Source organism: Telmatherina bonti (assembly GCF_933228915.1).
Source record: "Telmatherina bonti genome assembly, chromosome: 1".
NCBI classification, from domain to species: domain Eukaryota; kingdom Metazoa; phylum Chordata; class Actinopteri; order Atheriniformes; family Telmatherinidae; genus Telmatherina; species Telmatherina bonti.
Window position 1 is genome coordinate 40,419,735 of NC_136619.1, and position 25,184 is coordinate 40,444,918.

Genomic DNA, 25,184 nt, shown 5'->3' on the forward strand with positions numbered 1-25,184 from the left:
ACAGTAAATCCTGCAGTTTGACTTTTCTTATTATTTAACAGAGGAATAATGAGGAAATTCAAATGTCATATCTGGATTTTCCACAGACGGTCAGGAAATGACAACCAGATCTTATTTGTGCTTGTGTTCACATCGACTAATGAGGCGGAAAAAAAACTCAGGGCTGAGAGGCGGTCGCAGCTCGTTCATCTGTGTCGATGAGGCCTTAAAGCGTCTGGCTTATGTAACTAATGGTCAAGTTCAGCGGAGGGGATTACGCATGACTGTCAGTAAAAGCACAAGCTGTTCAGTGTCACTAAACTCTATTTCAAACCACTAATGTGGTCATAAATGAGACAACTGAGCTGGTATCCAGCATGTTTTTATGACAAACTTCACACATGGCAACAAATACACTTTCTTAATTAGATTTTTATTTAAAAATATATAGAAACAGGAACCACAGGTATAAACATTCAGTAACATGAAACAGTGTACACACTTTAACGCAGTTAACCCAGACTGGAAAAAGAGAAACACAAATCCCACTTCAGAGCAGCACTTCACCTTCAAAAACCATCAAAACGGCACACACTGCATGTTCAAAAGAATATTCTCACAGCTGGCATCCCTGTACGTCTAACATCAGGTGCGTTTTTATCAGATTTTATAATGAAACTAAACAGAAGCTTCAGCAGAGAAAAGCTTCATTTAACTACAATTAAAACGTCCAGTCAAAAAGCCTTACGTTCATCGTAGAAACATCTTTGTGACGGATCTGAAATCCTCATTTTAATTGTGTTTTGAGCCTTAAAAAAACAAACCAGTTTTTTTTACATTTATTGTAGCGGCACCAGATGTCAACAAACGTCCAAACCGGCTGGAAAAACCAATAAAGTGCAGTTGTTTAGGGAATGAGAATGAAATCACAACCTGAAATAAAACGATTAATGGTAAAAATATTATTTACTTACAGGTGAGAAACAAAATCTGGTTCATTTTTTACTTTTTTTCTTCTAAACTAAAAAGTGTTTAGAAAAGTTCCTACGTGAGTTGAGGCTGCGGGCGGCGCGGCGGGTCGTCAGAGCGGTAAAAACATGTTATTAGTGAGTCTGCATGACTCAGTTCCCTTGTGAATAATCACTTAGACTCTACAGATGCAGAAAAAAGTAGAATCACAAAGCAGGTTTGATCAGGGTGTGAGAACACAGGAAGGAACTATACCGACCCTAATCCTACTGTGAGTAATGGCAACAACAAATCTTTTAACTTTATTACACCAAAATAATGCGAAAAGCTCACCTCTGACATGGAGGTGGTGTTATTGTACTCCTGAACCACTTCAGAATGATGCAGTTTACAGCCTGATGCTGATAAAAGTCTGTCAAAGTGATGTAAGGAGTTCTTAGGTCTTCTCTTTTCTGCAGACTGAAGGCGGTTTTTTCCTGTTTTGGTGACGTGACAAAGACGGAGCTTCTGTATTACGTTACAAAAAGCACAGTTGGAAACACAACGTGACATTTAATGCTTTAGTTTAGCTGCATAACAGTCTGGTCCCAGCGCGTTTTCCACCAGCTCCACAGCAGGACGGCGCTCTCTATGAGGAAGCTTCTTCCGGCTGCTCGCCCTGAAACGGGTAGCTGAGTGCAGGAGGGAAGCCCTGAGTACGAGGCTGCTCATCCAGAAGCATCAAGTCCTCCACGTCCTTCCCTTTGTATCTCCGCCTGCAGATCTTTACTGTCACTTTCCGGCCCTGAAAGACTTTCAGGGCTTCTTTGGAGGCCATCGCCCTGGCGGCGGGCTCATCCCGCCCGTACCCGGTGCCCATGTAGACCGTCTGACAGCGGATTTCACACACGTGGCCTTCTTTCTGCGTGCGGCCTGCAGGGAGGCCGGTGATATCCTTCAGCGGCACAAAGACACACATCAGGGTCTGTTTACAGGATTCCACGCAGCTCCGTAAGATTTCAAAGTGGTCCAAGTTGGGACCGAAGCCCCCCGCCGACACCAGCTTCCACGCCACAGCCTTGTAGAGTCGGTTGAAGAAGGGCTGGTGCTCTGCTGGAGCCTGTGGAGGAGGTCCTGATTTCTGACTGGCAGGCCGCGTGCTTGTCCTCCCAGCGGGTCGACCGTCGAGCTCATTAGGCCCGGATTTGGCCCGTTTCACACAGCTGTCAGCATCACACTCTGCAAACGAACACACAGCAAGAAGGACGGGGTTAACGGCACACGAAGCCACGCTTAACGAGGGAGCCGACCCCGGCCTCAGGTGTGGGTGTGTACTAAACAAACTGGAATGTGTAACGATGCACTGGTTGGTAACAAGCAGCAGAGACACTGTGGAGACGCACGGAGGTCTCCACAGTCCAACCTGCGCGTAAACAGTCTTATTGTTTATGTAATGATACTAAATATTCCAACCCTTCAAACCATGTAAAAACATTTCAGATTATTATTTTCACTTGTTAGAAAACATCTTTTATTTTTCAGTCGTTTCTTCTGCATGAATTAAACTGAATAACAGATTTTTTCACAACAAAATCCTCTAAATGAATGTTTAAAGTTACCGTATATGTTAAAATGAAAACATCTTTACCGGTTGTGGCGCACCGCTTGCCTTTGGCCATGGTTTCATCTTTTGTGGTTTTGTTAACAGGAGCATCTTGGACGACTATCCCGTCGCCCATTTCCCGGATCTTCTCCATCACAGGCTGCGGATAACTGGAGACATGAAGAGAACCAGTAACCTCTCAGCTTTAGAGGTTTAACAGTTTATGTACTCTGTTAAACTTTACATTAAAATTCTAAATAAAAAGATTTTTGTTTAAATAAATATCAACTGTAAATTACATAAATTAAATTCTGAATAAAGTTAAATGTTTTCAAATTGTTATTTGTTTAAAAAACTTAATATTACATTCAAATTAAATTACACTTTCTTATATAAAAATGCATGTATATACATTTGAAATATATATTTTTTTACTTTGAATTTTATTTAAATATCTAAGCTAAGTTCAATTATATGATTCAATAAAACATAAACAATTGCAAATATGTATCATAATGTATAATAATTTCTAATTTCATTATTTTATAATTCAAGCTGTTTCAGTTCGATTTATAGTGAATGGTAAAGGAACTGTAGCGCTTTTCCAGTGAGTGTGTTCAAGCAGGATGTTACGGCTAAAGTTTTTTATCAGTATATTATACACAGAAACACCAATTAATCTGATTACTGTGGGGAAAAAAATAAATAAATAAAATAAAAAATGTTCTGATCAACAAATTTGTTTCTCTTCTACTAATCCAAATAGTAAATAATTATTTTTAAAAAACTGGAATGGATCAGTTTTAAACTCCACAACATGCACCGTGTAACACTGTTCACATGTCATTGACCAAATAAAAATAAACAGATTTTTCTTGTTCATCGTCACTTCCTGACAGCCTTGCCTGGAGACATGTAACCATGGCAACATACCTACACTGGCGCTACTAAGATACTGAATTCCAAACACTTATTACGCTGAGCAAAATTAAATAAAACTCTTCTTATTTTAAGAGGTGCATCATGACCTGCATTGCATTGTGGGAATATTTAGCCAGTATAGTGTGTCGTGCTCCAACATTTCCCCAGACATGTAAAAATCTCACATATGATCTGAAATCATTTTGCTTCAGTCAACTTGGTGGAGAAAACAGATTGAATGCAGAAGAGTTAAAAGTTTCAGATGCAACCAGGAATTCTAGTAATATACAGTTATCCTCATATGTCTTCATCCCCTTTCATTAAAGAAAAGGCTGAATTTACAACAGTCACTCAAATAACTGGAGACTTAAAAAAGGAACAATAACTAAAAATTTGCAAAAATATAATTTAGTAATATAAGACACTGTTTTTTCATTTAATTGAGTTGAAGAAATAAAAAAACAAACAAACAAACAAATGTGTCCTGGACAAATTAGAGACTTTTCTGTTGAACAGTGGGACAAAATACCTGTCAACAGGTGCAGAAGTCTGACTGAGAGGAACAGAAAACACCTGACTGGAGCGGAAACATTGAAGGATTGTTCAACTAAATATTACTTTATGACTGATGTAATATGTAATAAATTATCTTATTTGTTTGTTTTTTAAGAAAAATATTTCTATTGAACCAGAATTAGAAAATAATGTAATGATTTTCATAAAATTTTTATTTATTATTACTTTAGTCAATTTTTAGCTTATTTTACAGGCAGCTGTTTTTTTTTCCCCTTCTTTAATGAAAAGGTATGAATAAATATGAGCACAACTGTATTATTTATACGCCATCTTCACAGTTTGGCTTCACACATTGTTAACATTTCTTTTAAATGCTAATTATGAAACATTTAAGAAGCAGTGCTTCACATGGAAGTGCTGTTTGAAATAAAAAATAAACATTATTTTATCTGAATTGTTATGAAGTGAAACTACAAAGTTTCACAAGACAAAAATATCCAAGTAAAGGATAAATCTTTGCCTGGTTTAAGGGGTTTGACGCAGCAGTTGAGTAAATGTACTTTCCACCATGTCAGGTGTCTCCTACCTGCATCCAAGGAAAACGTGATTAGCCCAGACCATGGACAGCGAGAGCAGCCTGTCCAGACTGCTGCTGGGGACTCCTGGCTCCACTGTGGGGAACGCCTCCATGTTCCTCAGGATGAACTCTCTCCGAGCAAACCAGTGCTTGTTGGTCTCACAGTAGCCTCTGAATGTGTCGACCCACTGGGCCAGCTGCGGGTTCTGGCCCAGATACTCTGAGACTACGTCCTCTCTGCTCCTCTCCCCCGCCATCCCTGGATCGTCAAGACAACAACAGCAAACTCAAGCTTGCTCTAAAAAAATCTATTCATGCAACACTAAAGTTAATATGGCTCACTTCAATCTAGAATGTCGGTCTGGTTTACTAACTAGGTAACGTTTTGGACCACTGCTGTTTTCATACCAACTTGTCTGGCAGGTAAATACCCTTAGTATAAATGACTAATTAATGACTGTCAGATTATTACTTAAAAAGTTTCTAATACAGTTGTGCTCATATTTATTCATCCCCTTTCATTAAAAAAGGAAAAAAAAACAGCTGCCTGTAAAATAAGATGAAATTGACGAAAGTAATAATAAATAAAAATTTTATGAAAATCATGACATTATTTTCTAATTCTGGTTCAATAGAAAAAAATTGTTTTTAAAAAGCAAACAAATAAGATAATGTATTACATATTACATCAGTCACAAACTAATATTAAGTTGAACAATCCTTTAATGTTTCCGTTCCAGTCAGGTGTTTTCTGTTCCTCTCAGTCAGACTTCTGCACCTGTTGACAGGTATTTTGTCCCACTGTTCAACAGAAAAGTGCTCTAATTTGTCCAGGACCAATTTGTTTGTTTTTTTCTTTCTTTCTTCAACTTAATTAAATGAAAAAACAGTGTTTTATGTTACTAAATTATACTTTTTACAAATTTTTAGATATTGTTCCTTTTTTAAGTCTCTAGTTATTTGAGTGACTGTTGTAAATTCAGCCTTTTCTTTAATGAAAGGAGATAAATACATATGAGCACAACTGTATACACGACTGGTTAAGCGGCACGTAAAGAAACATTAGCTTCACCGTAAGGCACGTAATAAGTACAACATAAAGTCAAAACAGGCTATATTACGATGACTAACAAGCTACCAACTGCTTATACATGTTGTGAGAAGTGGTAATCGGACTAGAAAACAAAAAACATACCACGATTTCTCTTGCGACGACTTGCTAGCTAGCTACATGACCGAGTGATTACGCAAGGCGACGGCTGCGCGAAGAAAACTACATTTCCCATGAGTCCAAGGCAAAGCTACAGGTTGTCGCGCTAACCAGTGTTTTTTAACGCTAAAAAACTCCTACTTATGATAACATTCCTGGAAACTAAAACGTTTATTTGATAAGAGATATATTTACCGTGGGAAAAAACACTCACTCTTATTTTTTTGCTAATTTTTTCTCATGTAAATACAACGAAACGCGTAAACGACTAAACACATGCTACAACTAGCAGCCGCGGATGTGTTAGCATCCGTCACGTGATGCTTTGCTTGCCTACGTAACAAGCTGCGACGGTCCGATCGGGCGGTTTGTTGTTGCAGATGAATTAAAACCATTGTGTTAATATTTAGATTAATGAAAACCATCGCATATTTAGATACTGTAATCAGGTGAATCATCATGATCCACGAGCTGTTACTGGCGCTAAGTGGATATCCAGGGACAATCTTTACATGGAATAAACGAACAGGTTTGCAGGTAAAAGTGCAGCTTTATGATGCAGCAACAGTGTGCTGGCTAGTATGTTTAGTCTTATATCCTTTATATCTTATTTTTAAACAGGTTTAACTTATAGTATTAAGTTTTGTTACTGGAAGGTTATCATGTTTTGCCATTATGATTTAAGGTTAAAGCGACAAAACACGTTAACCTGCTTATTTGGCTTGAAAAATATGAGTCAATGTATGTTTATTGAAAAAAGAAAGAAACTAAGATAGCTCTTATTTTTATATTTAGACAAAGATTTATTTTAGCTCTATCTATCTATCTATCTATCTATCTATCTATCTATCTATCTATCTATCTATCTATCTATATCTACACACACATATTTTTTATATGTGTATATAAATATATATATATATATATATATATATATATATATATATATATATATATATATATATATATATATATATATAATGTATGTGTACATATATATATGTATGTATGTGTACATATATATATATATATATATATATATATATGTATGTGTACATATATATATATGTATGTGTATATATATATATATATATATATATATATATACACACACGTGTGTGTGTGTGTATGAATGTATGGATGTATGTATGTATGGATGGATGGATGTATATCTGCGACTGAGTGTGTTTTTTGCCAAACATAACCTCTTTAGGTTTTTCCACAGGTGTCCCAGGAACTGCCCTTCCTTCATCCCAGTGAGACCAGTGTCCTTAACCGGCTATGTAAATTGGGCTCTGATTACATCCGCTTCACAGAGTTCATAGAGCAACACACCGGTCATGTTCATCAACAAGTGAGTCTCAGTGCTCCCTGCGCAACATTTGTGCACACATTTCTCAATTTAGTGTCCATAACTTTAGAAAATGATCATTTGCACAAGTTTTGATATATTTGCAGATATTTCACAAGGTCTTCATTTATTCAAAAATAAAACAAATACAGTGGCAATGTATTTGACTAAACTTGAGATGAATCCCAAGACTGATGTGACTTTTCTAAAACTTGGATGGTAGGAACATCACACAAGCCAGCCCAACCAGACGGGACTTCATGGAATCTATTTGCGAGCTTTTTGCACAGGATTGGACTCCATGCTGCAGCCATACAGACAGGCTCTGCTGGACCTCGAGCAAGAGGTAAAGAAAAGTAAAAACATATTAAATACAGCCCAAAAAAAATTAATCTTCATGCAGGGGAGAGATTTTCTTCTTTTAACTAATGTGTATGTTTCAGTTCCTTGGAGACCCACATCTGACAATATCTCATGTGAATTACAAGCTCGACCAGGTAACTCAGAAAAGAAACTTGTTTATTATTTTGAAGGTTTTTTAAAGTCAACCAAAAATCTAAACTTGTCAGTTTGTTTAATGCTTTTCTTTCATTGATTTAGTTTCAGCTGCTGTTTCCATCCGTCATGGTGGTGGTGGAGACAATAAAATCCCAGAAGGTAACGATGCTTTAAAGCATTTTATTTCCCACCAGAGTCAAAGCAACAATTGTCTCATTATTTAAAGAAATCCAAACATTTGAGCTCTTTTCTTCATTTTTAAAGCAAACTATTGCAATTTTTAAAAAACATTATCTGTAACTTAATATTCAGAAAATGTTCACAGAAGGAGAAGGGAATTATAATTTAAGGGGAAAGCTACAATTTAAAAGGCAAAAAGTAAGAACAACAATGAAAAGTATGTGCATATCAAGCTGTGGGGGGACTTTGTGCAACAAGCTGGATGAAGAATTAAAGCAAAGCAGAAACATAAATATATTCAAAAAGAGGTACAAAAATTTCATTCTGGAAAAAGTACATGGATGAGGGATAAAAATGAAAAAAAAAGATATAAGGAATATTATAAGTAGATGGACATTAATGTAATATATTGTAGACATGGATGTAAGTACATGTATGTATGTAGTATATCTGTGTGGATGTGTTTATATGAATGGAGGAATATGGGAATGTGTGTGTAAGTGTAAATATGTGAATGTAAATATTTATAGTAAATTAAATAAGTATGTCGTGACGTGAAGCGACAGAATATAAAACTAGATGATTAGAAAAAGGGTGGGAATACTAAATACACTTCTTCCCACTCCTTTTTCAAATTCCTTTTATCTCACAAATTTATTTAATTATCAAATTGATGAGGAATTATTATTTTTATTGTTATTAATATGAATATTTGAGATTATTATTATTTTCTTAATTAGTATGTATATGTATGTATGTATATATATGTAAATGTGCGTGTATGTACATATGTATGTATAGGTATGTACGTATATTTTTCTTTGGTGGTTAAATAGTTTTAATGCGTCTCATTTTGTAAGAATACATAATCCTGATCTAAGTTTATGATGATTAATGCAAATGTTAGTTCAGACCATCCCGTTCTGTTATCAGAAAGAGTCTAAAATGGCCAAAGAAACAATCTCAATGTGAACATACTTCAGTGTTTGTTTTAATGAAGCTGCCTTTTAGCTTTTCTTTATCTCTTTTTTCAGCACACAGATCAGATATTTTACCTTATATTTAAACAGAAATCTAGAAAACTGTAACATACTTTCAAGCACCTTCTAAAAGTTGAGCCAAACTCTGACGTTTGGACCGATGGTGACTTTCTGGACAGAAAAAGTTGTCTGATTATTTGCCGCCTGTGCTGGTTTAGATCCACGGCTGTCAGATCCTGGAGACTGTGTACAAACACAGCTGTGGGGGGCTTCCTCCAGTACGCATGGCCTTAGAAAAGTAAGTTGACATGAGGCATTGATGTGACATATGTTTGTTACAGATTTGTCCCACTAAGGTCTAAAAACAGAGAAACAAAAGAGTGATTTCTTTAATATGTTGCATTTTGCAGAATTCTGGCTGTGTGCCACGGTGTCATGTACAAACAGCTCGCAGCCTGGATGCTGCACGGTTTGCTGTTGGACCAAAATGAGGAGTTTTTCGTGAAGCAGGGTCCCAGTGCAGGAGGCGCCGCTGCCAACCAGGAGGAAGAGGAGGAAGACTTGGGATTAGGAGGTCTGAGTGGGAAACAGCTCAGAGAGTTACAGGACCTGGTGAGAAAGACACGCATCCAGCACCGGTCTGGATCTTAGAACATGTTTGCACAGTCCGCTTTAGTCCTGGACATGAGTCTTTTCTGTCCTGCAGAGGCTGATTGAGGAGGAGCACATGCTGGCGCCGTCGCTGCAGCAGTTCTCTCTGCGAACGGAGATGCTTCCATCCTACATTCCCATCCGAGTGGCAGAGAAGATCCTCTTTGTAGGAGAGTCTGTTCAGATGTTTGAAAACCACAACTACAGCCCCTCCAGAGCCGGTACTGTTCTGCAGAGGCCTTGTTGCACCTTCTTGTTTCACGAAAACAAACTCATGATGGTTTTATCTTCAGGCTCCATCCTGAAACACCAGGAGGACATGTTTGCAGCTGAGCTGCACAGACTCAAACAGCAGCCACTTTTCAGCTTGGTGGACTTTGAAAATGTGATTGATCGCATCAGGAGCACAGTGGCCGAGGTGAGCTGCGTTGAGCTAAGTGTTCAGTCGACAGCGTTGCAGAAATGAATCCTAACGTCCCGTTTCTGTTGCTGCTCCTAAGTTATGGAACAGCCTTCCCCTTCACATCAGAGCGGCTCAGTCTGTTTCTGATTTTAAGTCTGTCCTTAAAACCCACTTCTCTGCGCTGGCACTTGGTCATGCCTGAGCTTTTTCTTTGTGTATTTTACTTTTATTTTAAGTTTTTGTTTTGTGTCCAGATTTAATGTATTTTTTTAATGTGCAGTGTTTTTGTTTGTTGCATTACTGTTCAGCACTTTGGGCTGCAGCTGCTGTAGAAATGTGCCATATGAATAAACTTGAACTTGAACTTGCAGCATCTGTGGACGTTGATGGTGGAGGAGGCAGACCTGCTGGAACAGCTCAAGGTTCGTTATCATCACATGATGCTTCTCTGTGAGAAATCCTCTGTAAAATGAATCGCGTTCACTCCTGGATTTTCCTGCAGATCATTAAAGACTTCTACCTGTTGGGCCGAGGCGAACTCTACCAGGTTTTCATCGACCTCGCGCAGCACATGCTGAAGACGCCTCCGACAGCTGTTACTGAGCACGGTGAGTGTTTCTGCTCAGATCCGACTCTCAGCACAGCTTCTGGATTTCAGATGAACCAGATGCAATCAGAATCAGAACATTGAGGGATTACCTGGAAGAAGAAGAAGAAACAGAAACATGGGGTACCGGACCCCCTTGTACGAGCTGTCCGGTCCCTGTACGACAGGTGTCAGAGCTTGGTCCGCATTGCCGGTAGTAAGTCGGATTCGTTTCCGGTGAGGGTTGGACTCCGCCAAGGCTGCCCTTTATCACCGATTCTGTTCATTACTTATATGGACAGAATTTCTAGGCGCAGCCGAGGTGTAGAGGGGATCCGACTTGGTGGCCTCAGGATTGGGTCCCTGCTTTTTGCGGATGACGTGGTCCTGTTGGCTTCATCTGGTCGTGATCTCCAGCTCTCGCTTGAGCGATTCGCGGCCGAGTGTGAAGCGGCTGGGATGAGAATCAGCACCTCAAAATCTGAGACCATGGTCCTCAGCCGGAATAGGGTGGATTGCCCTCTCCGGGTTGGGAGTCAGGTCCTGCCTCAAGTGGAGGAGTTTAAATATCTCGGGGTCTTGTTCACGAGTGAGGGAAGGATGGAGCGCGAGATCGACAGACGGATCGGTGCGGCGTCTGCAGTAATGCGGACTCTGCGCCGGTCTGTCGTGGTGAAGAAGGAGCTGAGCCAGAAGGTGAAGCTCTCGATTTACCAGTCGATCTACGTTCCTACCCTCACCTATGGTCATGAGCTGTGGGTCGTGACCGAAAGAAGGAGATCTCGTATACAGGCGGCTGAAATGAGTTTCCTCCGCAGGGTGGCCGGGCTCACCCTTAGAGATAGGGTGAGGAGCTCAGTCATCCGGGAGGAGATCAGAGTAGAGCCGCTGCTCCTTCGCATCGAGAGGAACCAGTTGAGGTGGCTCGGGCATCTGGTCAGGATGCCTCCTGGACCTCCCTGGTGAGGTGTTCCAGGCACGTCCCTCTGGGAGGAGACCCCGGGGAAGACCCAGGACACGCTGGAGGGATTATATCTCTCGGCTGGCCTGGGAACGCCTCGGGATCCCCCCCGCAGAGTTGGTAAATGTGGCTGGGGAGAGGGAAGTCTGGGCTTCCCTGCTTACGCTGCTGCCCCCGCGACCCGACCCCGGAGTTACGATGATGTAAGTAAGGTGATATGAATTAAACCCACATTGCTTCGTTGGCTTTAACTTTTCACTCAGCTCAAAGCGTTACCGTAGAGACACACATCTGCTGCTACTGGACAGCTGTTGGGATCTGAGCTGATATAAAACAGACAAACATTACAGACAGTTATTCTCAGCAGCATTTTTATTGTTATGTTTTCAGGTTGATGTTTCATTCATGTTGTTATCTTGAAGTATTTTTAGCCACAGCAACCGGAGAAACTGGTGAAGCTCTAATACAAGGAGTTTATTTAGACTTCATGCAAGTGTTTTATGTTCCGGAGATGATGAAATAGTCTCCACTGTAGGAGTGTGTGCGTGACTTTGCCAACAGTCCAAGATGGTCCGTGTTTCTGCTGCATTTCCTGCAACGACAGCCTGGAAGCAGCATCTCTGCGTCGGGTGTGACGGAGCTTTTCATGCTGCTGTCTTCCTTCCAGACGTGAACGTGGCTTTCCAGCAGGCGGCTCATAAGGTGCTGCTGGACGATGACAACCTCCTGCCTCTGCTGCACCTCACTGTGGACTACCAGGGCAAAGACAGCAAAGGTCTGCACTTCCTGCAGCTTGTTTAGGAGAATTAAATCTAAAAGATGTTGTTTTCCTGCAAGTAGAATCCTTTTTTTATTAGTTTCCAAACAGCCTGTAGCGACTGTACGGTCGCTCTGAACCGTAGGCATTGTTAGAAGTTTTGTGTTTTTAACCTTTATCTGTGAATATTTCTGTTTGCCTGTTGTTTCCAGAGGCGTCCGGCACCAGAGATGGAGCAACTCCACCTCAGGACACCTCGCCACGAGAGGTTCCTCCCACCGGCTGGGCGGCTCTGGGCCTCGCCTACAAGGTCCAGTGGCCGCTGCACATCCTCTTCACCCCCGCTGTCCTGGAGAAGTGCATACCCATTCATTCTGATTAACACAGCCCCTGTGTTTCTACTAACCAACCTCACCCCCCCTCTCACTCGTCCCTCCAGGTACAATGTTGTGTTCAGGTACCTGCTGAGTGTGCGGCGGGTTCAGTCGCAGCTGCAGCACTGCTGGGCTCTTCAGATGCAGCGGAAACACCTGAAATCCAGCCAGACGGACGCCGTTAAGTGGCGGCTCCGCAACCACATGGCCTTCTTGATTGACAACCTGCAGTACTACTTACAGGTACCAAGCTGTAGACACACCTCGCCTGGTAGCTAAACGGCGGCTACCAGGTGAGAGGTAGCAGAGAGGGAGAGGCTTTAAAAGCAGATGTTGCCATAGCGACCACAGTTTGCAAACCACACGGCTGGTTTATAAAGCTTGTGGAGAGTCGTTGTTAGGGCTGTGATGATACGCTTTTGTCCCGATTCAATTCTGATTTTTTGGGTGCCGATTCGATATAACTTGCGATTCTCACAATTCTTTGATATTGCTGATTTTTGTAGATTAAAAACAAAGAAAATGTATCAAATTTTTTTTGCTCGTCATTTTTCTCGATTTCAATTAAGCCAGACCATCATTCTGCTGCTATAATGCCCAAGAAGACAAGTTAAAAGATCAATAAAAACAATAAAAATGACTAAAATTTTATAATGGATTATTTTTATTTATTTGAATAAAAAAAAGATTTTTCTTGATTTCAATGAGGAAAAAACAAGACAGTAAGCCAGACCACCATTTTGCTGCTATAATGCCCAAGAAGACAAGTTAAAAGATCAATAAAAACAATAAAAAAAAAAAAAATTATAATGGATTATACTTATTTATTTGAAGAAAAAATAAGATTTTTTGTTAAAGAAATCTATTTTAAAATTGTGAAGCAAAAAAATCTCAATTTTGCATTTTTCGATTCGACTTTCCCAGCCCTTGTAGTTGTGTGTTTCATGATTCTGGTTCCAGATATAGGTTTAAAAATGAACTCTGAAGTCGTCCGTCTGTCTCCAGGTGGATGTCCTGGAGTCCCAGTTCTCCCAGCTGCTTCAGCAGATTAACTCCACCAGAGACTTTGAGAGCATCCGACTGGCCCACGATCACTTCCTCAGTAACCTCCTGGCCCAGTCCTTCATCCTCCTGAAGCCGGTAGACCTCCTGAACCTGCTTTTAGCTCCTGTTTAAACTGGTCCTTTCTCAGTTTAGACGTGTTCAGACTGAAATGACCAGCATGTAAAACTAAACTACAGGAGTTATAAAGCTAAAAACTGTGTTCCTGTTGGCTGCTAGACTAAATGAATGTGATTGTGTGACAGTGTGTGTGAACAGGAGAGGATGAAGGCTTTAGTGTATCGCAGATCTGAAATGTGATTCTGATCATGCCGTATGTTCAGAGACACTCAGTAAATGTCAGAACTAAAGTAAGAAATGATCTTTATTTTAGCTGAACCTCAACTTTTCATCAAAATGCAGGAAAATCTGTTTGTTTTGATGAAATAAGAGTTTTATGTGTTCAGGTGTTCCACTGCCTGAACGAGATCCTGGAGCTCTGCCACAACTTCTGCTCTCTGGTCAGTCAGACCGTTGCTTCACTGGACGAGAGAGGAACCGCTCAGCTGGACCTGCTGGTCAAGGTACCGTCCCAGTGACTGCTGTGGACCAGAACCAGTCTGGAGCTCTGCTTCAGGGAGATGTCTCCTCTGATGCATCACGGTTTGATCGTTACGATTCAGGATTCTCAGTTCATCTTCAGGTTGTTTTCCTCCTCCTATGGCTACTACATCATACTCCATTCATTTAACCAAATTTATCTCCACTGTTTATGTGGAACCATAAATAAAATTATCGCCTGAATCTACAGTAACAACAAGAAGCTCCTCTAACCGGAAAGGAAAGGAGCTGCTGTCACACGTTTCTAGTATTACTGTTAGACTGTTAAAAGGTGGAGTATGTAAGATTTTCAATATTTTAAAAAAAGTAAACTAAAAAAAATAACTACCGGTACAATCATAATTAGTTTTTCAAACATGTAGGTTCCAGTCTGTCCATATTTGATGCGTTATTAAATTACAAGTTTAATTAATGACAAAGACCCTTCTTAAATGTTTGCCTACCAGTAAAAAAAAAAAAGTGCTTTTTGTCATTTGTCATTAATTAAACTTGTAGTTTAATAACACATCAAATATGGACAGACTGGAACCTACATGTTCAAAAAAATTATCTAATGATGATTGTAGTTATTTTATTAATTTATCTTTAAATATTGACAATCTTACATACTCCACCTTTAACATCTTCCATGTGGAGTCATTCTTCTGGATGTTTTCATGTCCATAAAAACTAAAATGTTTCTAAACACAAGCCTTCAAACCCGTAAATCTAATGCTCTGAAAGAGTCGCTGCTATCTGTTTAACCGGGACACATCAGGGTGTCAGATTCCAGCCCGAGGACCAGTATCCTGCTGGTTTTAGTTGTCTCCATGCTCCAACACATCTGACTAAAATAAATGCGCAGGTTGACAGGAAGCTGTTGAATCCATTAAATGTGAATCAGGTGTGTTGGAGCAGGGAAACAAAGACTCTGCTGGAGTTTAACACCCCTGCATTAGGAGGACGGACCCTGAAGCGTCTGGCCTGCAGCCCGACTTCTCAGACTTTTCTGCTCCTACCGCACTTTGCAGCTGCGTTTCTGTCATTTCAGTTTAGAAAATAATCATTTATGAACATTAGCGAATTGTAATTGAATCGTCACCTATGTATGAAAAGCGAGTCTTCCCATTTGTAACGCCACCGTGTGAAACTTCAGGGCTTCAGGCGCCAGTCATCCCTGCTGTTTAAAATCCTGTCCAGCGTGAGGAACCATCAGATCAACTCGGATCTGGCTCAGCTCCTACTGCGACTCGATTACAACAAGTACTACACACAAGCAGGAGGCACCCTGGGCAGGTAGGACACAGAACGCAGCGACACGCAGCGACACGCAGCGACACGCAGCGACACGCAGCCTCAGTGGTCCAGACTCTGACCTGATCCAACATCTGTCCTTTCAGTGTTTAAGGAGAGCAGAGAGGATGAAGATGCAAGCTCCACTCATCTTCATGTGTAAATATTGCATGTTTGTTTGGAGAAAATAAAGTTAAAAGCATTAAAATGAAACAAGAGTCACAATTTATTATCCCATAAAAACAGACAGGATGGAGTTATGTACAGCGGAGGCATGCAACAGAACATTTAGCTTGGTCCAAGGCGTTTCTCGTGTGTGGAGTCAGACTGAGGAGGAGGAGGAGGAGGAGGAGGAGTAGTCGTGGCGGTACTGAGGCTTGCTGTGGAAACCAAGGCACTCCCCGCAGATGAGGCTGTGGATGAGCCACTCCGGAGACACCAGCGGGACGTCCTGGGATGTCAGGTTTCTCTCTACCAGTGGTGGACAGGCGCCGTCTGTCAGCACCACGTCGTACTTCCCAGGAGAAATGTCTGCAGGAGAGGAAAAGCAACCTGCTGAGCAAAGTTTGGACGGGATATCGAGCTCTTTGGGATGCGCTGTGGGTTCAGTACCGGAGCTGTCCTTGTCGGCCTGGAAGTGCCGGACGGAGGAAGCTCCGCCCATCGTGACCAGCTGAGCCCACAGCTCCTCCGGCTTGTCGAACACCAGCAGGACGCGGAGGCTTCTGAACGGGCTGGAGCGGGGATGCCTGAAGGAGGAAGAAAACACAGAAACCAGCTGAAGACATTCATGTCTCCTGATGTCGGGTCTCGGCGAGGAGGGAAAGTTGGATGTTTTGTCTTTTTTTACCTCCTGCCAGGTCATCGTTGTAAACAACAAGCGGTTCTCAATTGATTGTAAATGGTAAAATAAAGATTAAATAACTAAAAATTCTGCTCCAGCAGCTTCAACTCCTGCTTATATTTTTTTTTTAGAGGTGCAGTTGATTAAAATTAAATTAAAAAAAAAAAAAAAAAAGGAGCAAATAAAGTGAGAAAACGTCTCATTTGGGGAAACAATCACATTCATAACTCCACTGTCAATTATATTCTTTAAATATTGACGTGTTTATGTTTTATCCTTATATTTTTATTTTTACATATCTATGCCATTTATTTTCTATTAATGTGCGTTTAATCTGAGATTCTTCAAATATAAAAAAACACAGAAAAAAATTACCTGAATGGATAAAAATGTCCCTGATGACCTAAAACACCGAGTATTAATGTTACAGTCTTTGGATTAATATTTTATTAGTGATTAAAAGCAGTTTGTTTTTGTTTTTTTCATAAGTTTTGTAAAAACGTGAATAATTACTTTCACTGTGTTCAGATACAGTTGTGCTCATATTTATTCATCCCCTTTCATTAAAGAAGGAATTTAACAGCTGCCTGTAAAATAAGCTGAAATTGACTAAAGTAATAATAAATAAAAACTATGAAAATCATGACATTATTTTCTAATTCTGGTTCAATAGAAATATTTTTTTAAAAAGCAAACAAATAAGATAATTTATTCCATATTACATCAGTCATAAAGTAATATTTAGTTGAACAATCCTTTAATGTTTCCGCTCCAGTCAGGTGTTTTCTGTTCTTCTCAGTCAGACTTCTGCACCTGTTGACAGGGATTTTGTCCCACTGTTCAACAGAAAACTGCTCTGATTTGTCCAGGACACATTTGTTTGTTTTTTTTCTTTCTTCGACTCAATTAATTGAAAAAACAGTGTCTTATATTATTATTAATATCATATTACTTATACTAAATTATATTTTTGCAAACTTTTAGTTATTGTTCCTTTTTTAAGTCTCCAGTTATTTGAGTGACTGTTGTAAATTCAGCCTTTTCTTTAATGAAAGGGGATGAATACATATGAGCACAATTGTAATATTTCCGAAACATTAAAACCACTGTTTGCAACAGAATATTAATTAATATTCTGTAATGATAATAATTACTATGATTATTTCCCATTTAAAACACATTTTTTCAGCAACAGAGTGAAAGCAGCACGCTGAGCTTCATCTCACCATTCCACGATGGCGTCGTCCGGACCAACGCCTGCAGGCAGCAGGTAGTTCCTGTAGTTGAGCAGCTTATTCTCTTTGCAGCAGTCTCGGACCCAAATATGAGACACGCAGGGGACACCGCTGGCCAAACACAGCATGTACTTCCTGGTACGGCAGTGCTGGTCTGCGATGAGCAGGCTCTGGTACGCCGCCTTACACTGGCCACGGAGAAGAGATGATTACAGACCCGAGACGTCCGCGAGGGGAAACTTATCACTTCACTTTAACAGGTAAACGTCTCAGGTTGGATGATCAGCATCAGTTACCATGGTGACATAGGATGGATCTCTGAAAAAGTGCATTTTTACTGCTCTGCTCTGTAACTTCAGCGGCGCGTCGTGACAGAAATTTAACCTGATCTTGAGCATTAATGTGAAACATCAAACAGTAACATGTTTATGTGTTTGTAAAGAAGCTGCAGCAGAGGAAGTTTAATTCTCCAAGCTCAGTATCCTAACTCGTATAAACAAAACACACGATGGTCTGAACACTAGAAACAGCCAATTTGAACCGTTTTGAAGTTTGTATGTTCAATAACGTTTAAATAAAATCACAAAGCTGCTTTTTTATGTTTTTATGTTCCTGCAGGAGCAGCTTGAGGAACTTCATGTGAAGTTTGTGGAGGAGAAACGGACAGAAAGGCAGGGGGAACGAGCTGAATCATTAGTACAACAACTGACTCCTAGAGAGGAGCAGAGGAGCTGCGATGACAATGAAACCTCCGACACCTGCAGCCGACGCCGTGTGAGAGAGATGTGTCTGAAGAACAGACCCTATCTGCTCTGACTCTCTATAAACCGCATAATAAACACAGCAAACAACCAGAAAGATGTCAAAATCCTGGCCTTTATGTAACTCATCACCTTCTTCGGTTGCTGCTTTGCCAACGAAACAAAGCTACAGTTTTATTAATGATAAATAACGTTTTATAAAACCTTATTTAGCTCTAATTAAACGTGAAACCTGCAGCGGTCACACAGCTCTTGTAGCCGCTACAGAATGTTAAATTCTCTACTAATGATAATTGTTTTAATGCATACCTGCTCCTCATTGAAGTCCAGCAGGATGAAGCCTCCACCCGCCTGCAGCTGGGACTCCGTGTACGTTCTGTTATACGGACCTGTCTGCACATAATCTGGGAAAAAAGTAAAAAAAAAAAATAAAAAAAAAACATTAACCCTACAATAAAGGAAATGTAAAGTCTGATCATTTTCCACTCCTGCTCTCAGCGAAGGCGGCTGCTTTTTTCTGCGCTCCTGTTTCCTCCCTCTCCTCCCACTCTGGCCTGCGACTTTGTCCTGTCTGACTCGGAGCCTCTTTTTACATCTCTTTACTTCCACTCAAACTACATCATGGATTTGATCGGCTGGTCTCTCAAAGCAATTGATCAAATTTTCTCAACCTGAAGATCGGGCAGAGGGCAGCCCGCATGTCCTGAGGGGACGCTTCCGGCTGGATACGTTCAGGACTCGTGGGCCAGATAGAGGACAGAACCGCCAGACACATCGGTCTCCGAGGACGTGGAGGATGTTTACATGTTTGGATTATTGGTGATCGGGATTCTGCTGATTGGTGCTGGTGGAGTCCTGATCTACCTCAAGACCCGTGAGATTCTGGCAACAACTGGCAGGCTGCCTGAGTTCTGTAACGGTATGTGCCGGGCTAGCAGTGCACAGACTCTTGCGCTGACCAGACTCGACCGTAAGCAGGATACCAGTCTGACCCACACTGGTCATCTGGCCGCGGTCCCGGAGCTGGTCAGCAAAATTGATAACATGGAGAAAATGTCTGCTAGAATCGGTGGAAATTGACCCCCCCCCCCCCCCCCCCCCCCCCGTATTGCTCTTTTGTCATGAATGTTACATGTCTGTATGTCTGACCTTGGACGAGCTGGCTTGAACTCTGAATTTCCCCTCGGGGATGAATAAAGTATCTTTGATTCTTTGATTTGATCTGCTCCTAAACACAAGTTTCTACCCATCTGTTTGTAACGTCAGACGTTCTGCTGACATAACGTCTGGTTTACAACCAGCAGTTTGACCCCTAACCTGCACGTTGTACAACTTTTATCCAACATTAAACCCAAATCCGGTGCAGATTTCTGGACAGAACTATAAAACTCCTGCTTTCTGATCTGCCTCACCTTCCTCCTCCTCATCGCTGAGGATCTTGTTGGTCAGCCGGTCGCTCTCAGAGGAGGCCGTCAGCATGAAGGCGAAGCCCATGAAGAGCGATGCATTCTGAGGCAGTGGGCCGTGCGTTTCCGCCACGTCGCACGACTGACCGGGGAGATCTGTTCCGCTGCCGGAGGTGTTGCACACACCGAGCCGATGAGCTGAGGACGGGAATTCAGCTCAATGTTAAGGAAGAAAATGATCATTTAAACAGACAAAAGTACTTTATTAAAAGCAAATTGTCTGCAGCTGAACTTGCACCATGTGCCCATGGCATAGTTCCCCTTGTGGGACAATAAAGTTTCATTCAATTCAAAATCATAAAAATATTAACAATAAAAGTATTTAACACTTTGTTTAAATATGAAAATGTAAAAGAAACTAATATAAATATATACAAAAAGTACACTGCCCGTCCAAAAACCAAGATTTAGCAAAGCCAACAGATTGGATAATTCCTGCATCGATGATGATGATGATGTTTCAGTTCTTTCACCCTAAATGAGAAGCTTCTCACCTCCTAAACAACCATGTGGAAGGACACTTCCCGTGGACGTGGAAATTACGTTTATCTGTGTCCGAAGGGTCACGTCGTTGGCACAGAGCACAGAAAACCAAGGACATGTTGAAAGGACTGAAACTGGCTAAAAGCTGGAAGGAAAGTGGAGAAGCATCGTCTTCCAGGAAGAGATGTGGCGGGAGAAACGTCCTGAACATTTGCTGAAATCAGATCAGCAGCATGTTTAACAGGGAAAGTGAGAATGTTTCCATCTTAGGGGGCGGAGCAGCTGTGGAGCCGGAAGAAAATCACTGATCAGTGAAGCTAAAATGTTCCGTTTGCTGGGTAGCATAAAGACTGGACTCATCTCCTCATGCAGACATCATGCCTGATGTCTTCTGTACGAGCCTGCGGGGGCAGTCTATGATCTGGAGTTTCTGCAGTTTGTCAGGTCTACGTTCAGGTCTATGTTTAGCAAGACTGAGGTCAGCCGACTACCTGAATATAACGAACAAGCAGGTTATTCCCTGAAGGAACGACCATGTTAAAAGATGACAATTCCAGGACTTATTGGGCTCAAATCATGACAGAGTGGATCTGGGAGCAGAACTGGCCAGACCTGAACCCCCTGAGAAGCTTTCTGGAGAAGGCTTTGCACTGCGGTCGGACTCTCCACCATCAATACAGGATCATTGGGAACAATGAATGCAACACTGGAGGGAAATAAATGTTCTGACGTTGCAGAAGCTCTTCGATGCCAGTGGATGTGTACTGTAATCAGAGCTAAACGCAGTCCAATAAAATACCAGTGGCCTTTTTTTTTTTTGGATGGGCAGTGTTTATTTTAAAGACAAGTTCAGCTAAATGATCATTTGCTCTGAATCCGTCAGATTTCCTGTAAAAGTGGATAAATCAAGCAGCAGATTAAAAAGTCAAGATTCCAAGAGGTTTGTGCAAAGAAAGCAGCGGTTTGCTGGATAAACACCATAGACTGTATATGAAAAGATGGGCGGAGCCTCCGTGACGCCACCCGTAGGTTTCTGAAGAGCTGAATTGAAGCTCGGTGGGCGGTTCCTACCATCACCATCTTGGCAGCGTCATGCGCGTCGTCTCGTCCGGAAAATACAAATATGGACAAAGAGGTGGAGTTGAGAGGGGGCTGTGAGCGTCATGGTGGAGGATTGACATCGAGCGAACTCCGAGCTTTCTGTAGCTAAGAGCTAACCGAGCTAACCCGGAGATAACAGGAGCTAACCAGCTAACGGAGGTAAGCGGGCTAAAGCTAAGTCACATTGTTAACCGGCTAAAAACTGCTGTTGTTCTACGTTCTTCTTACTTGAAGCGGGAGATCGGGTACCTGTCAATCAAAAGGACACGCCCCTAAATATGCAGAACTTCGAGATTAAATTACTTTTAAACGGGCGAGTTAGAAAAAAATTCACTCCCCCCACAGTTGTCATGAAGGTAAACCTGACCTATTAAACCTAAAATGGATTTTTGAACCAGGCTGTAAACATGTTTATTTCTGCTGTAAACATGTTTATTTCTGTTGTAAACATGTTTATTTCTGTTGTAAACATCTTTATTTCTGCTGTGAAGTTGGTCTTTTTTAACATGGGAGTCTATGGGGATTTGCTCTGTTTTGCAGCCCCTAGTGGATGAAGGGGGAACTGCAGGTTTATGCACTGCCTCGTAGGCTTCACTTTTAACCATCAGAAGCTCCGTCCATCTTTCACATGCAGTCTATGATAAAGACACTATACACCTCTTCTATTTCAGCTGAACTGATCTTCTGACACACACACAGAACTACATCAGCAAACGCACCCGTAATGCATCTTCCCTCCACCTGTGAACCAACACCAACACAGCATGCAGCGTGTTATTCATTACCAATTCAGCCTCAGCGGCAACCAGCAGGTCACATGGACGTCGAATGGACGCAGGTCACATGGAGGTCGAAATGTCTCAGTTACACTCCACACAAAAATCACACATTTCTGATTTCACATCAAATAACGTGATGCATCGTCCCAGTTAAAAATCCAAACATTAAAACTATTTAGCTAAAAGAAGAGTAAAAACCATTAAAAAGTAAAAAATGCTGCAACATCTACGAAGTCGATTCACAAAATCTCATTAAAGTGGTTTCATGTAAAAACTGTACAGGAAACCATGAATTCAGGTTGTTTAAACAAACCGGCCCACCCCTACCCCCCAGTTCGGAGACAGTCATGGTCCCAGTGAGCGGGTCACCGTACCAGCTCTGGCTCCACCCCCTCTTCGCCCTCGTTTAGAAGGCGTCCGGTTCTCATCGGAAGTCACCAGCTTCCTCTTGCCGGAGGGGCCGGGGGTCCGAGGGCTGCTTGAGGAGCGGTTGGGAGTGTTCTGACCGCTGGGGGTTCCTCTGCGCCGCCTCTTCCCTTCCACTAAGTTATCTACAGAAAAAAAAGACCCAGAATCATGTTAGAAGACATCCAGAGCTGCGAGTTAACACTGCGGCGTCAGACATCTTGCAAGCCTGACCCAGACTGATGTCGGAGGCTTTGGTCAGGGGAGTGGTGGGCTCGTAGGGTCCGAGGCTGTGCTGCTCCCTCAGCTTGTTTCCCTGCTCCAGAGACAAGATGATGGCCGTCCTGTTGTACCACTGTCTCTGGCCCTCCTTCTCCACGCTGTAGAACAGCTCCTGGCCCTCAGACTTATGGCCCTTCACCACACCTGCACACAGGAAGAAGACGATTATCGTGATTTCGTACGACACACTGTTTGTGTGGTTTGCTTGAAGCGGAGACATAAGAAGCAGCGCACAATGTTTTCATGTTTTTGCTACGTTCTGATAAAACTGCTGGGGGTAGAACTGTGTTTCATTTCAATGTGTTTTAGCCGAGTTTCAACCTGAGATCTTAGTGAAATACATGGAAGGATTGGAGTTTGTTGGGTTAAGAAAAGATCGTTGCCACTGCAGCATCTCATGTGATGGACTGGCCACCTGTCCAGGGCGTACCTACCTCTCATCCAATCACTGCTGAGATAGAACCAGCTTACTGCAAGCTGTAAGTACTAGTTAAGGATATAAATGAATAAATGGATGGATGGATGGACAGAGATGGATGGATGGATGGATGGATGGATGGATGGAATGAATGAAGGGACAAAGATGTGATGGATGGACGGATGGATGAAGGAATGGATGAAAGGCTGGATGGATGAAGGAATGGATGAAGGAATGGATGAATGGCTGGATGGATGGATGGATGGAGACAGATGGATGGATGCTGTGTTCCTTAGCTATCATGTATATTTTGTGTTTCCCAAGTTGCTGCTCCTCCCTGTCTGACGCCTCTTCACAACATGGAACAGTTGTGAGGTAAAAACCCGTAACTGATGTCAAGATGTGGAAACGGATCAGGGAGAATTATTTGTGTACAGACACAACATTCACGTTACACACTGACAATTTTCGTTTCATTTGCATGCACAGTTTGCATCCCGCTTGCATGAACACTCACTACATAAACACGTTTTTCAACGATTAATATGCATTTACAGATGAATATTTTCTTCTCTGCTGACTGAAACTGGAGCTGCAGCGCTCAGTTGTTGTCATCCCCCCCCTTAAGATACTAAATCCCTCTGATGCGAAACCCATGCACCGCTCCAACTAGCCCATACTTCTTATTTGTAAGCTAATTTGAATACAAATTTATGTTTAATTAATCTAATTAATGATGAGAGCAAGTCATCCATGTAGATGCAGAGATGACAAGCAGCTGATTACATCCATGTTGAGATGCCTGCAGAGGGAAATGAAACCAGGAGCAGAGCAGGTGGAGCTGTACTCCACCATGTTATGGAAAAGCAACACCATTTATCTGACTGTGTGACGATGAAATGTACAAGTTTCTTCCTCAACAAGAGGATCAGAGAAATCAAATGTCGTCTTCCCCACCTATACTGAAGTATTCGTCCTCCAGCAGAGCCGTGACCTCCGTCTCCAGGGGGATGGGGTCACACAGGAGAATGTCCTTCCCCGCCACCTCACACTCATAGCCGTCATCAAAGCGAAGGCGGAATCTCCCGTCCCCGGCGTCTTTGATGATTCGGCCCGAGTAGAAGTAGCCATTGGATGACCATTTGGCCACAACTCGCAAGCCGACGAAGCTGCTTCCAGCCGAGCTCGCCTCCTCCGGCGAAGACCTGAGGGAGTCTGAGCGGCTGGTGAGGTCGGGGTCGGTGGGGCTGACAGGGAGGCGCGGGGGCAGCATGCGGGTATATGGTTCATCCTCTGAGGAGGACTGGGGCTGGCCTTGAGCACTGAGCCTCTGAAGCGAGCTGACACCACCACCCCTGAAAGAGAGAGGTACATAAGATACAAGCATCTACTGCCAAATAAACTGCAGCTTTTATTACACGATTAGAACAAAATATCAACAATTTGTCTCTTTTTCAGGGTGATAAATGCTGAAATTCTTCCTATCTGGGGATTCCAGGATATAGCGGGACATTTTCTACATGTTAATGGTTTAAATCTGCAGCTTCACTGCCATCCTGTCCTTTATTAAAAATAGTTTATGTTGATGAAATAGCTCTGATTAGGACTGAAGCTGATAAGAATGTTTAACACTTCAAAAGTGAAAAAAAACTTCCAGTTTTTTCTGCAGGAACTGAGGAACCAACAATCCTAAATGTCCCTTTTTTGACATAAACCTGCACTGTTTTACAAAACAAAACAAAAAATAAGAAAAATCAACTAAATTATTGTTTGATTTTACTGACATATTGAGAGATTTATTATTATATGACACTATGCTGCTTTCTTCTTATAACAGGGGCATCATTTTGAAAAAATAACCATAAAAATATAAAAATTTACAGATTAGGACTGAAGTGGAATAAAAACATTCCAGCTTAAAAAGTGGAAAATAATAATAAAAATAATTCTGTAAAACTGCAGGAGGCCAATTTGTGTCCAA

At 41.7% G+C, this 25,184-nt stretch overlaps 3 protein-coding genes across 3 annotated transcripts in view; 1 reads left to right on the plus strand and 2 right to left on the minus strand.

Annotated features, from left to right (window-relative positions):
• Nucleotides 1-478: 478 nt before the first annotated feature.
• Nucleotides 479-6,014, minus strand: cdkn2aip (CDKN2A interacting protein). The gene is made up of 4 exons (XM_079244491.1): nucleotides 5,740-6,014; nucleotides 4,554-4,803; nucleotides 2,576-2,700; nucleotides 479-2,166 (listed from the first exon to the last, which is right to left on the minus strand). The coding sequence occupies exons 2-4, from the start codon at nucleotides 4,799-4,801 to the stop codon at nucleotides 1,577-1,579; spliced, it is 963 nt and encodes a 320-aa protein (XP_079100617.1). The 5' UTR covers nucleotides 4,802-4,803; nucleotides 5,740-6,014; the 3' UTR covers nucleotides 479-1,576.
• Nucleotides 6,015-6,152: 138 nt separating this feature from the next.
• Nucleotides 6,153-15,630, plus strand: tubgcp4 (tubulin gamma complex component 4). The gene is made up of 18 exons (XM_079253423.1): nucleotides 6,153-6,291; nucleotides 6,980-7,108; nucleotides 7,329-7,451; nucleotides 7,549-7,602; nucleotides 7,706-7,762; nucleotides 8,982-9,061; nucleotides 9,174-9,375; nucleotides 9,470-9,635; nucleotides 9,708-9,832; nucleotides 10,189-10,239; nucleotides 10,320-10,425; nucleotides 12,032-12,139; nucleotides 12,334-12,478; nucleotides 12,561-12,738; nucleotides 13,501-13,635; nucleotides 14,004-14,120; nucleotides 15,293-15,432; nucleotides 15,537-15,630. Exons 1-18 carry the CDS (start codon nucleotides 6,214-6,216, stop codon nucleotides 15,541-15,543), a joined length of 2,001 nt encoding a protein of 666 aa, XP_079109549.1. The 5' UTR covers nucleotides 6,153-6,213; the 3' UTR covers nucleotides 15,544-15,630.
• A 112-nt stretch (nucleotides 15,631-15,742) lies between these two features.
• The window catches only part of tp53bp1 (tumor protein p53 binding protein, 1), a 30,113-nt gene continuing 20,671 nt past the window's right edge, over nucleotides 15,743-25,184 (minus strand). The window contains exons 22-29 of the mRNA XM_079253551.1: nucleotides 24,161-24,558; nucleotides 22,738-22,929; nucleotides 22,473-22,649; nucleotides 19,682-19,873; nucleotides 18,579-18,673; nucleotides 17,500-17,696; nucleotides 16,042-16,178; nucleotides 15,743-15,960 (exon numbers count right to left, since the gene is read on the minus strand). Of these exons, the coding sequence (XP_079109677.1) occupies nucleotides 15,752-15,960; nucleotides 16,042-16,178; nucleotides 17,500-17,696; nucleotides 18,579-18,673; nucleotides 19,682-19,873; nucleotides 22,473-22,649; nucleotides 22,738-22,929; nucleotides 24,161-24,558 (1,597 nt within the window). The 3' untranslated portion in view covers nucleotides 15,743-15,751. The remainder of the gene's footprint in view (nucleotides 15,961-16,041; nucleotides 16,179-17,499; nucleotides 17,697-18,578; nucleotides 18,674-19,681; nucleotides 19,874-22,472; nucleotides 22,650-22,737; nucleotides 22,930-24,160; nucleotides 24,559-25,184) is intronic.